The 12,829-nt window shown below is 36.5% G+C and overlaps 2 protein-coding genes across 3 annotated transcripts; both read right to left on the reverse strand.

The window, feature by feature from the left end:
• Positions 1-844: 844 nt before the first annotated feature.
• Positions 845-3,885, reverse strand: siva1 (SIVA1, apoptosis-inducing factor). Its single transcript, XM_055038515.1, has 4 exons — positions 3,696-3,885; positions 3,316-3,498; positions 2,185-2,338; positions 845-1,059 (listed from the first exon to the last, which is right to left on the reverse strand). Exons 1-4 carry the CDS (start codon positions 3,814-3,816, stop codon positions 1,011-1,013), a joined length of 507 nt encoding a protein of 168 aa, XP_054894490.1. The 5' UTR covers positions 3,817-3,885; the 3' UTR covers positions 845-1,010.
• A 1,017-nt stretch (positions 3,886-4,902) lies between these two features.
• On the reverse strand, positions 4,903-12,446 carry adss1 (adenylosuccinate synthase 1). Of its 2 annotated transcripts, XM_055038784.1 has the most exons (14): positions 12,378-12,446; positions 11,322-11,584; positions 9,452-9,554; positions 9,307-9,369; positions 9,171-9,221; positions 9,028-9,094; positions 8,834-8,941; positions 8,672-8,753; positions 7,585-7,711; positions 7,350-7,504; positions 5,666-5,790; positions 5,466-5,563; positions 5,232-5,381; positions 4,903-5,064 (listed from the first exon to the last, which is right to left on the reverse strand). In XM_055038784.1, exons 2-14 carry the CDS (start codon positions 11,508-11,510, stop codon positions 5,012-5,014), a joined length of 1,371 nt encoding a protein of 456 aa, XP_054894759.1. In that variant the 5' UTR covers positions 11,511-11,584; positions 12,378-12,446; the 3' UTR covers positions 4,903-5,011. The 2 variants fall into 2 exon arrangements, with proteins under 2 accessions (XP_054894759.1, XP_054894757.1); XM_055038782.1 differs by lacking the exon at positions 12,378-12,446 and having other exon boundaries at positions 11,322-11,646.
• Positions 12,447-12,829: the final 383 nt, after the last annotated feature.

Below are 12,829 nucleotides of genomic sequence, written 5' to 3' on the forward strand. Positions count from 1 at the left end.
AGTTGATCCAGTAGGAACATTGTTTCTTTTACAGCATAGGTTTAAGTCTTGTCTACTGTCAGCACCAAACACCAGCTAATGCCTGAAGATTGCATGTAGTAATAATTACTCAGCAAACATTTATCCAAATGAATGAGATATTTCACTGCACCTTTCTCACTTTCTAAACAGCATCTGGAGAAATTAAGTGCTATAAGTTGCTGAGAAGTGTTGTCCTGTTTATGTTTTAACTGCACTGCTGCAGTGCAGTCAAAGCCTCAAGTTCAATCAGGAGAAATGTGACTTTCACAATTCATTCATGGCTCCCCACTGTATTCTGCTGACCATTTCTCTGAGAAACATAAGAACAGAGCACTGTTAGCATCAGAGTAATGCTGGTCAGAACTGGAGCAGAAACTGCAAAATGTAACATAAAGGCTGGTAGAGTCTTAGCGTTTCAAATCACATTGATGGGTTGCAGATGTTTTTTCCCCCTGTGTGGTAAATAACAGGCAGTCATTTTAAATTCCTCTGTAGGGTGTTGCTTTGCTAGGGGTCCAAGCTGCAGCTTTCAGATGACTTTTCTCTCTGTGTAAACTACCAAATAAATTAGTATTCACTCAAATTCAGATTTGAACAAGAGATTTTAATATGTCAATACTTTTGTTGTAGGTAGATTTTATGTTCTGCATAATTTTGGAATTTTAAAAATGTAACAATTATTCTTCAACTTGTGACTTTGTTTTTTAGGCATATTTCCTATTTGTAAACAAGAACTTTGAGACATCGATTTCCAAATTGAAAAATTAAAACGTATGCTACTTAATGCAATACCAACATAAAACATAAAATGTACAAAGTAAAATGGATTTAATAAAAAAAAACATTCAAGTTTATTTCAGAATAAAACACATATTTACAAGAACACATTTCAACCATAAAAACAAGTTTACACAGTCCTCTTTGTAAAATCTCATGGGGGCAACTTTACATGATCAAGTACCCAAACTGATCCTTTATGTTGGTCCTGCTTATGTTGAACAGCTGCAGCATAGCACTTCATCATATGGTCCGCTGTAACTGCAATGAAGAGGGTTTAAAATGTTAAGTATCAGATGATAGCTGCTTAATATGTCCAAAAGAATTAAACATCTAAATTCAGTTAGTTTGGTTCAGTAACACAACAGCAAAAAAGCTTGAGAGATGTTTATAATTTAAAGTACAATTTATTGAAGTTATCTGAATACTTTATGATTTGTGAAGATTTATCAGCAACAGTTTCAGAAAATACAGTCAGCTTCTGTTGTTTTGTCCCTTTAACGCAAATCAAGCATGCAACTTTATCAAAGCAATGTTGCTTATTTCAGGTCTCAAATTAAAATTATTGCGTAAATCAATTAAGTTAAATAGCAAAGATAGAACATTTTTAATTCAAGGATCAAAGCAAAATGGAAACATTTAAAAGCTGCCTTGGGAGGATTTGTCTCCCCCTTCTGGCAGTAAATGTAATGACAGTTACATCTGCATCCCTCAGTCCATACTTACAGAAATGCCATCTAGTAAAAGTTTTACAAGCAAACCTTTTTTGAAACGCAGTATAAAATGTTTCTGCTATACTTACAAAGATTAAAGCTCACTCTGCTAGTTTCTATCATTACCAAACAAATATTGTATATAAAAAAGGCATTTCAGACGAACATATACAGTGTCGTTCAGATGCATCTGTAACCCTTTAACATTTTTATATTTGGTCTCATCTAACAAAATAACCTTTTCCACAGTTGTATGCTTTTCAAGACTTGTGGCTGAAATGGGTATTTTCTTTCAAAAATGTTTCTTTTCCCACATTTTTCCATAAACACAACAATGGGTGCTTCTGACCATACTTTGGTAGGTTTGCAGTTGCGCCATCCTATTCCCATTTTCTCAATGATCTGTGAGCTCTTCAAGATTTGAGATTTTATTTGTTCCTTTAAATTTGTCATGACCTGCCTGTTAAATTTTTATCTAAAGCCTTTGCTGATAAATAGTATTTATACCAAGGTAAAAACAGCTTGACATGTTGGACCTGTACAGGAAAGGTCACTGTTACAATCCCAATAAACCCCAGAAAAGTATGTAGTTGTAATGTTCGGATAGTTCAAGGAGCATTAAAACTTTTGCAAGACAATGTATAAGTACAGACAGGGGAGAAGTTAAACTTACTCTACGATGGTGCAGACGGAGCAGCACGGGCTGCAGCAGCTGGAACACTGTCTGGTACAAGTAGCACAAGCCGGTCTGTCACACTGGGAACACAGCGTCCTGGAACCCTGATTTTTATGACAAACACAGCAGCCTGTGGGAGCCGCTGACACACCTACATAAAAATACACCCATTTAGGCTCAGAGATTAAAAACTTGCAGACTTGCAAGCACAAGACAAGCCTGACATCTGCTGGCACAAAACATTAACTGTTTAAAAATGTTTCTGCCAGAAAAGGAAAACAGGTAAGCTCATCCAATCCGTGCTTTGTATATATATTATTGGTGTAATACATATTTAAGTCGCTGTGTAATTACTTAAAACCAACAGATGTCAAGAAACAATCACTTCATCTTGGATTTCAGCTGAAATAATAGTTTGAATCACAGCCTAAAGCTTAAATTTAAAAGCAAATGTTGTAGTTCCTGACTTTATGAAGGATCTGGTGCCTACCAGAAATACCAGTGCACAGGAATGTAGAAACAACAGAAATGGCATTAATTACATTCACCATGACCATGTTCCTTCAAACCGCTGTGTGAGAAGAGTTCACCTTCCTGCAACTGTGAAGCATTTATGGATCGGAACATAAAGTGCCTTTAAAAGTCAGTAGAGTTTGGATGAAACCCTTTTTTGACTTTGAGTTACTGATTTAACAGAAGTATGGTGGCTGTAGTATCTGCTTTGTCCAAACTGTTGTAGGCTAAAGTCTAATATGTGGAAGTACTTCAAGGTAGGAGTAAAAAAAATCAACAAAAATATAAATAAAAACTCTTTATGCATTTAAAAAGTGCATGAATCAAAAGACTGTGGGAGTCATGTATTATACGGCGCTTCACAAATTTACAAAACCAAAACCATTCTTCATGTTGCATCCTCTGTTTCAGGCCTGGTTTTGTATGACAGAAAACTTAAATATTGTGCAGGCAGCATTATAATGATTATCAGGAAAGTTTCTCTGGCCTAGGATAGAGTCCTGCACCACGTCTATTGCAGATGAGATGTTCTTCACAGTTTGTTTAAAGTTAATATGGAAAATCTCTTTGCTGTGCATCATTTTTGACCATGAGACCTCTACAGTCTGAACTTACCTTGTACAGTATTTGCTCTTGTGAGTTTCCCATCCTGCCCAATAAGTGTCTGTCCTCTCAGGAGTGTCTGACTGCATGCAGTGTGTTGTTCTTTGAACTGTGAATCTGGGCACTTCTCCTCTCCAGTCCATATTTTCCCCACTACAGCTTTCGCACCATTGAAAAGCAGGTTCTTTGTCTTTTCTATAAGAGGCAGAAAGGGAGGGGACGGGTGTGGGGGGGTAAAGCAATTATACAAGAGACTCAATCAGCTGTTAAACAAAACAAGAGTGTAAACAGCAGCTGCAAATGCAGTGAACCACAAGCAAATGTGCGTAACGAAGCTAACACCGTGGCTAACACGGAGCAACAGCGATAAGTCGTCCACAACCATCACTTACCGTATATTTCTTGCCTATATTTATTTCCAAACACTCCAAAGTTGTTTATCTCTCGCTGCCCGATGTGTATTTTGTACTGGGAAGAGAAGGATTCAGGAAAAGGGTAAGCTCGTTTGGGCATTTTAGCTGGTAAATGTGCAAAGTTCCCTGTGTATAGCTAGGCTAACACCCCCAGACTTGTTTATTGCGGGAAAAATGGCAGGAGCCAAAAAGCAGCCAATCACAAACAGAACCTTATCGTCACGTGACAACAAAACTCCAATCTCAGATCGCTGCTCTTGTGCCATGTGATCAACTTTTAAACACCATTTCAGGACACGACGTTGCATTTGTGGGCCGTCGAAAATGTAGTAACTGTTTACGCTGGGATTTTTTTTACCTTTCAAAATTGGCTTTCAGATCTTTTGAGAAAACGAATCAAAAACGCTTTATTTAAAGCTTTAAAATCCTTTAACACTGGAAATATTTGGAAACTGAAGAGCACAACTTAAATTTTGAACATAAAATTGTTTTACGATTAAGGAGTCAAAGGCGAGATGAGGAACATTACTAAAGTAAAGGCAACAACAAACAATTAGCATGACCATTTCTCTAATAAATAATTGGTATTAAATACAAATTTGGTATTTGTATTTTTATAATACCAAATAGTAACTGAAATGTATTATATATAAGGCACTGAAACTTGAACATTTTCTTTTAATTGTATGTGGAAGACCAATAAAAGTGGGCAATAAAGTGAGAGGAAAATGAGTTGTAGTTTTGAAAATATTTTACAAAGAGTTCTAAAAAAATACAGCATTTGTATTAATCCAGCTACACTCAGATACCCCTGAATTCTAGTGCAGCCAATCAAGGAGTTAGAAATCATCTAACTAGTAAATATTGTCCAATTTACTTTCAATATTAATACAAATCTACAAAGATGTCAGAGTTTCAGACACATCAGGAAAAAATTTTGTAGGAAAATTCAATGTAGGGTTAGATTATAATTTAGTTAAGATTATAATTTAGTTAAGATTATAATTTAGTTCATCAAGCTTTGAGATTCTTATATACGTATATATTAGTTCAGATAAATAGAAACTTTGTTGCTAGCTTTAAGGACATTCTTCAAAGCTACCAACTATATCTTGCTGCTCATTGTAGCACCTTCAAAAACGGGTATGTTTGATCGGCTCAGAAAAGACTTAATCGACACATTACATTTGTTGTATACACATCTTTTTTTATTATTTTTTTCAAAGAGAACATTTTATTGTGGCTAAAACATGCCCCTTTGTGCCAGTCCTTTCTTCTGTGAGTTGAATTTTAGTTTAGAACATCTGGATCATGCACTCTCTGGACTTTCCAACACCAACCCACTTGACTGGAATGAGATAGAGAAACAGATGATCAAAAGGAGCTATAAAAGTCATCATCAAAAGTTGAATGAATTTGGTAATTGTGTCTCCTACTAGAGAACATTAATTGTTAATCTTTGAACTCTAGTGGAAACTGAAGTTTGAAGATTTAGGATTTTCGTGTCAGACATACTAGGGACTCCGATGTGGTTCTCAATGAAACGAATGTAGTTCTGTGCCTTGGCTGGGAGATCATTCCACTTCCTGGCTGCAGATGTGTCTGTCTTCCAACCCGGGAAGGTCTCATATTCTACCTCCACTTTGTGCAAAATGTCCATGTTGGCTGTAATTAAAACAGAGCAGGCATTCTCAATCTTTAGATGGGGTATTGTCAAAGGCAATGTCACAAATCTTTTCTATTTATTACCTGGGAAATGAGGGATTCTCTTTCCATTAAGTTTATAGGCAACTCCAACTTTAATTTCATCAAGCACATCCAGAATATCAAGTTTTGTCAAAGCAATGCTGTTGGACACAACAAGTTTAATTCAAATATAATTCAGTTTTATATTTTGAAACAGTAATTAGGATGGTGTAAGACTGCAAGAGTATTCTCGTGGTGCTCACGCAGTAAAGCCATTAATCATATGAGCATATCTGAGAATGACAAGATCCAACCAGCCGCAGCGCCGCTTCCTTCCTGTGGTCACGCCAACTTCATGACCTCTTGTCTGGAGTAACTCTCCAACTGCCTGCAGAGAACAAAAAATAATAGACTATGTTGTTATTTCAAGGACTTGAATAATGTCAATTCAAATAAGAGGAAGTTACTTTCACAACACAAACAGAAAAAAAAAGACAATTATGCATCACATATGCAAGAAGCTGATTTGACATCCAGACCTTTAACCCTGAGGTCAGTTCCTGCAAAAGGTAACATAATTCTGGCTCTTACAGTAAGGATATCCTTAACCAAGAATCTGGCCCTAAATTTATCCATAAGAATATGTGGTGTGAGAAAGCTGACAGCTGCACCAGCCAAAATAAACTGTTTACACAATTACAGACTGTATGTGTCAGGCTGAAAATCCCAATGCTGCCCCATATACTAAGGTTTTCAAAAGATAGTTTCATATTCTTACATTTGCTATTACACCATTTCTATAACTTAAATACATTTAAATGAAAGACTGATAGTCCAATTATTTAGTCTTACTATATGGAGCTGAGTGTAAAGCAGATTTAACCACCATTTACCAACCAAAATGCTCTTCAGATTAAGGATGGAAATGATGCAAAAAGAATCAACCAGTCAGCTGCTCTGAAACAATTAATTTTTTTTTTTGCTTATTTGTATGTCCAGTCTCAATGGAATAAGATTTTATAGTTAGAAAAATCAAGGAAATTCTCCCTTTTGGTTATAACATGAAGATGGTATTGCATTTGAAGAAAGCAATATGTCTTTTGGCTCTAACCAAAAGACATATTTCCCACTTTCCAAGCTTCATGATCTTTCATTCAACCTCTAAAATACATAGACAGATAAAGCCCAAACTAGGTTATTATACTCCAAGCATAGTTTAATAAAGACATTTTGAGGTTTGTACATTTGTACATTTCTTAGCATTAATATCACCTTAGTATTAGAGCAGAACTATAAAGCTTAGCAATGTCCCTCCTCCACCTGTTGCTGTGCACTGCCAGTCAGATGACTGAAATGAGAACTTTCCTCATTGAGGCAGATACATTTTTCTGTCATAGAATGTGATAAACACAGACAGTTGGATGTGAAAACTAAAGAATTTCCAACCATTACTAATATTTAGGTGATCCAGATTTAAAGCTACGATTGGCAAGCTATGAGAAGTAAGCTTGTTATGTAGACAAGTACAGGACAACTATTTCAGCAAATTGTCCAACTAATTAAGCTGCTAATATCAGTTTGCTAGTTTCGTGTTCCTTTCTAATGAGCACAATTATTTCCTGATAGGTGTAATATTCTGCATTATGTAACAGTAAATAATTCAAAAATATGTGTTTTAGAAAACATTGTTACAGCTTATAATATAACTAATATCCAATGTTGTATTGTTTTATCAGCAACAGAAATAATTGCAAATTTTCTGTTTTAAGAGATCATAAGACCCAACAATACTTTTTTGGGTTTAAATGTTTGCTTAAATACCGCCTTTGAGTCCTTTGAGTCAAGGATATCACACTATTAGACACGAATACCCACATGGTGTTAGCAATATTAGTAGAAACGAATTTTTCCAGATGGTAAATTATTGATGAAACATCAAGATCTTACATTTAGTTGTTCTGTGGGAAAGGCTCCAATTCCCACTCTGGTGGTGTAGGCCTTGGATACACCAAACACATCGCCAATATTGAGTGGGGGGATGCCGAGTCCAGTGCACACCCCTCCCACGGTGCAGTTTGATGAAGTCACAAAAGGATATGTGCCTAAAAAATACAGCATCACTGGTATTAAGTATAAACATGCTATTTTATGTGTTCAAGATTACTTTGGAATGATTTTTTACCAAAGTCAATATCAAGAAGAGCAGCATTGGCCCCTTCAACCAGAATCTTCTTTGGAGGTCCATGAAGAGCTTCATACATGTAATAGACTCCATCTCTGACCATTGGGCGCAATCGCTCTGCAAAATCCTTTGTGAAACAAAACACTTTTATAGTTGAAACAAGACTGATAGCAACTTTCAAAGTTGGAAGGTTTGAAAGTTGCATGGTGCTGTTCATTTGCTTCCTTTAAAAAAAATTGTACATTCCAGATACCAACTGAGATAATCTTGGTGTTTTGCAGTATTAATACTTTCAAAAGCATTAATACTGATTAGGTGGCCAGATGGAGTCCAATAGTAAACACAAAAACCAGAAACAAGTTCAGAAGTAATTGTATTTAGGCATGTTGGAATAGTGGAAGATACGAATCTAGATCCAGTAAAAAAACCAAAACGAAACAAAAAAACAAAACATGCTCCTCCTGAAGATGTTTTAAACTTGCACAACCAAACACCTTTTGGATTAATGTTTTCCAAGTGCCCACATATAAAAGATTAACTTATTGATGTTAGTGAAAGCTACTTTTACCATGTTTGTGAAATATTGTCCTAATTTCTGATCTAAAGACCTGATTCTATGATGGAGGGTGAAGGTAGGGAGTGAGAGACATATATATAAGAGCAAAAAATCCCAGTGCATATTATTGTGTAAATAAATAAAATCATTAGTGGCTATCCTTATGTCATGAGCTATTGGAATTATCTCAATTTTTTCATATTAAAACCATTTAATCAATGCATTTGTGAGGAGTTTAATGTGATTAACCAATACAAAGTGAGCCATAATCCTCAAATGAAGGGAAATGGACCTATGTTTGTGTTGCATTTTTATTTGGAGGAACAGAGTAAAGGAACTGAATATGCAATAATGTATTGTTTTGTGTTTGTCTATTACATAAAAACTGAATGAAATACACTGAATAACTGATAAAAGGGATAAATTTGTATATTCCCATTGCCCCATAAAATATAGCAAACTGTGAAAAAGCTCAAGGGCTATGAAAGATTAAGAATACTTTTGCAAGGCGAGCAAAAATCCCACACCTACCTTCAGTTTTTTTAGTTGGTCATCAACATCAACTGTCAAGGAGGGATACATGGACTGATAATGATGCACAAGATTCTTAAATCTGAAAAGAATTTTCATAATATTATAATCCATGTAGATAAAAGACTTTGACATGTTGGACTATTTTTCTTTTATCGTAACCTGGTGGAGAAGTCATTGAAGTCGCCCAGCAGGTCACATACACGAAGTCCAATGCGAGAAGCTTTGCTGGAATATGCTGGACCAATGCCCTTCTTTGTTGTTCCAATGCTGTCATGGAAAATAAGACACAGAATTAATGAGGATTAGAACAGATTAGTAACATATCCAATTCAGATTTTCCTCGTATTCCTTACTTCTTTCCTTCCTGTGCTTGTCTTTCTGTCTCCTGTAAGCCATCAACAACTTGGTGGAAGTCAAAGACTGAGGGAAAGATAAAATTTAATTCTGTTAGACACAATTGTTGCTGCAGATAGTCATCTGAAGGAAATGTGCCTACCAAGGTGAGCTCTATCTGAAACTATCAGTCTCTTCTCCCAGCCTTTCAGACCTGGTCATGGAATAAAAATTACGTCTATATGAGAACACAAAACCATACTTCAGACCTTTTTAAGAAGTATTTCTCAACAAAATACCTTTCTTCTCATTTTTATCTCCCTCTTCAAACAGTCCAGGGAGATGAATGACCACTCCATTACCTAAAGGAATCAAAGGAAAAGACTCAGTAATGCTGAGAAGGGTCCGGTTCCTGAAAAGACATAAGAGTAAAAGTCTTGTTACCAATGAGTGAAATGCCTTTGGTATTTATGATTCCACTGGGGAGAAGGTGGAAATCATACTCTTTGCCTTCCACAACCACTGTGTGTCCTGCATTGTTGCCTCCCTGTAACAGCAATGGTAAATGCATGGCACCTTGCAAACATATTCAAATTTCATGAACTCTTCCACATTTTGTCATGCTATAACCAAAAACTTCACTCTATTTTATTGGGATGTTATCTGAATAAGTCAACAAAATGTAGTGAATGACTGTAAAGTGGAAGTTTTTACAGACAAAAATTTAAAGGTTTGTAAACAGCCTGTCACCCCTAAATTAAATCTATTACAAATAATTCACTTGCACCTAATTACTAATAAGCACATCTGTGTGTAATTTAATCTCAGTATGAATCCAGCTGTTCTTTGACAACAGAGAACAGCGAGGAAGCATCATGAAGATGAAGGAACCTACCTTTCAATGTATGAAAGTTTGCAAATTTCTCTGAGTAGTCTTCACAACTGAAAATCTACAAAGAATATCCATCTTAACTGATTTACTGGGAAAAGAGAGAATTAATCCAATGAGCAGCCAAGAGATCTATGCTATTTCTGGATTAGCTGCAAAGATTAATAGCTCTGGTGGAGGAATATTTGTTCCCATTTTCTCCCATCATAATTGTACACTCCTTTTGGGGTATCAAATTATAGCCATAAGAAGTCCTCTATGCAGTTTTCCATTGTCCCTACTGAAGACAAACATGGGGAAGAAAGTCCTCTGGTTAAATTGTATGGAAATTGAACTTAGGAAATACATGCAAAACAGTCTAACACTGGAAATTATTCTCAGCACAAAATCTCTACTGTGGAACATGATGGTGACAGCATCAAGGGGCAGGGATGCCACTCATAGTTAGATGGTAAAATGGATGAAGCTACATGCAGCGCATACCTAGAAGAAGTTCCAAAAGATTTGAGACTTGGGCAGCGATTTGGCTTTACACTCAATAAGGACACCCAAGATTTCCATGGAATGTCTTAGATCAAAACACTTATCAGAATGGCTCAATCAAAGTCCAGACCTATATTCATCTGACCAAAATTAGATTATTGTTGTCCACAGTAATTACGGAATTATGAATGTAACAGAACAGTAAGTAATTATATACCATCTTTTGTTATTCTATTAGGTAAATACTCATAAAATATTCTCACTGATGTTGATGTTTGTGACATAAAGAAATGTGAAAAGGTTCAGTGGGGGTCAATACATGTTACTGAATTGTTACATCAGAATACTTAGTGGCAATGTCAAGTCTGATATTTGGGAAACATGGTGACATTTTGTAACGACTAAGCTTTTCCAGAACCCAGTTTAACAGGCTTGGTGCTCTGCTCTTTTACCCCACCAGATTGGCCTTCTCACATATCAAACCAGCCAGAGAATGTGACCTCTCCGGCCTGGAGGGTGGGGCTCTAAAGCCTTCAGAACACAGGGTACCAGTTACTGACAGTGGAGAAAGCACAACACCCCAACTGCTGAAAGGGTTGAGTGTACGATTGACCTCTAGAGTGTTGTGTGTCAATGTATTTGGACAACAAACCTGTCCCAGGTCACTTTTCCTAACTATTTGACATGAGACGGACATGAGGTTCCACTTTTTGTTGCATTAAATTACATTTGGTACACTTGCCACAAATTATTGTTAAAACAGCTTAAACATGAGGGTTCCAGAAAGCACAATTGATTTTCAGGTGTTTTCCAGTCTGAACGTCAGTGCCCGCTTTTATTCCAAGATGTGCAAACCCTCTTTCCAAAAAAAGAAAGAAAGAAAAAAAAAAGGCACATGTCACTGAAGCCACTATATAAGAAATTCCAAATTCTTATATTTACCTGGCATCGGCAGATAATGTCAGCTTCGGTGGCCAAAAGGTCGACAACTTTCCCTTTTCCTTCGTCCCCCCACTGCGCACCGAGAACCACCGTCACCTTGTTCCCCGGGTCGTTGCGCACTCGCTTCTGTCCAGCCGCTGGCGGCTGGTTCTGGCTTTTCTGCTCCTTGGACGACCAGTTGAGCGACATAACGACGCCTGCTTTAGTCTGTCAGTCTCAAGAAGACTAAGCTGTCTCCAGGAGAGGCATTGCCATATCTGTAACTTCAGAAGGGGTGATGTCAGAAGCAGACGCACAGAGACACGCAGCTCTCCAAGCGGTTTCCACCTCTGCTCTGCTCAAAAGCTTTGACACAGAGGGAAGCATGAGGGCAAATTCACACATTTACGAGCATGACAGGCGAAGATGCTTAAGCAGCAATATATTTTCACGCTGAAAATGCAGAAGAAAAAAAATATATCTTTGAGTATACTGACGAGGACAAGAATATATAGCTATATTTAATCGCTTTAAATTTAAATAATTACACCAATGGTATTTTGCTCAAATAAACTTAATATCAGACCCTTTTCATGTTGGTCTTACATTTTGAAAGCTAAATATTCATAATAGTGATTCCTCTTAAATCCTGGCTGTGTCTGGACTCGGTTTTATAACAGCACCAGCAGGACATAAGTTACAATGGCGATTTATCACATCCGGCCTGCGCCAGACCAGGTTAACAGTCAGGTTTAGTTAAGCCTGGTGTCAGTGATGTCATTTCATGTCTGTTTTAGTCTTTTTTATCATCCAGTATTAAATTACTACTGATTCATTGTCAAGTATTAAATTGTTGATAGAGAAGCAATTGTTTTGTAATCAGGTCAGGCCTAATAATTTGTAGCATGCCGCCCTGTATGAAGAAAGACACTTTACTGATGATTTGTAAAAGCAATACGTCTTAACTTGAATCCGTTTACAAAAGTAAAATGACTATTTTTGTAATTAAAATGCATCGTTTGAGTACCACAAAATCTGAAGCATAGGCTATACTTATTTAGACTGTAATAAACATACCTTGTCTCTTTGCCACGAAAGCTGCTCATGATAAAATGTATTTTATAAGCTCCGTTACAATCTATTCTGTCTTTTGATTGCCGTTAAGCTTCATTTGCGCTAACAGTTAAACGGGAAGCGGTACCTTCAAAATAAAAGCATCGCAACTCAAACAGGAAATCAACCATGGTTAAAATTAATTAAGACTAAATCATTGGTACAAGTCATTTGAACATTATACTCGTCTGTAAAGTTTTCTATTTAATCTCGACCTGTTGTCTTTTTTGTTCTATTTAAATAATATTTGCAGCAAAAAAGAGTAACATTAATCAATGTTCTAATAAAATTATGAAGTGATGTTCAGATATTTTTCCTTGAATAATTAGTGCCAAAAAGCAGAATCTCCAGGGAGTCCAGCTTGCTCCTAAAACATGACTGTCAGGTTAATTGGTATACATATTGCTCTTTGGACT

This window comes from Poeciliopsis prolifica, unplaced genomic scaffold (assembly GCF_027474105.1).
Source record: "Poeciliopsis prolifica strain line A6 unplaced genomic scaffold, Auburn_PproV2 SCAFFOLD013, whole genome shotgun sequence".
NCBI lineage: Eukaryota > Metazoa > Chordata > Actinopteri > Cyprinodontiformes > Poeciliidae > Poeciliopsis > Poeciliopsis prolifica.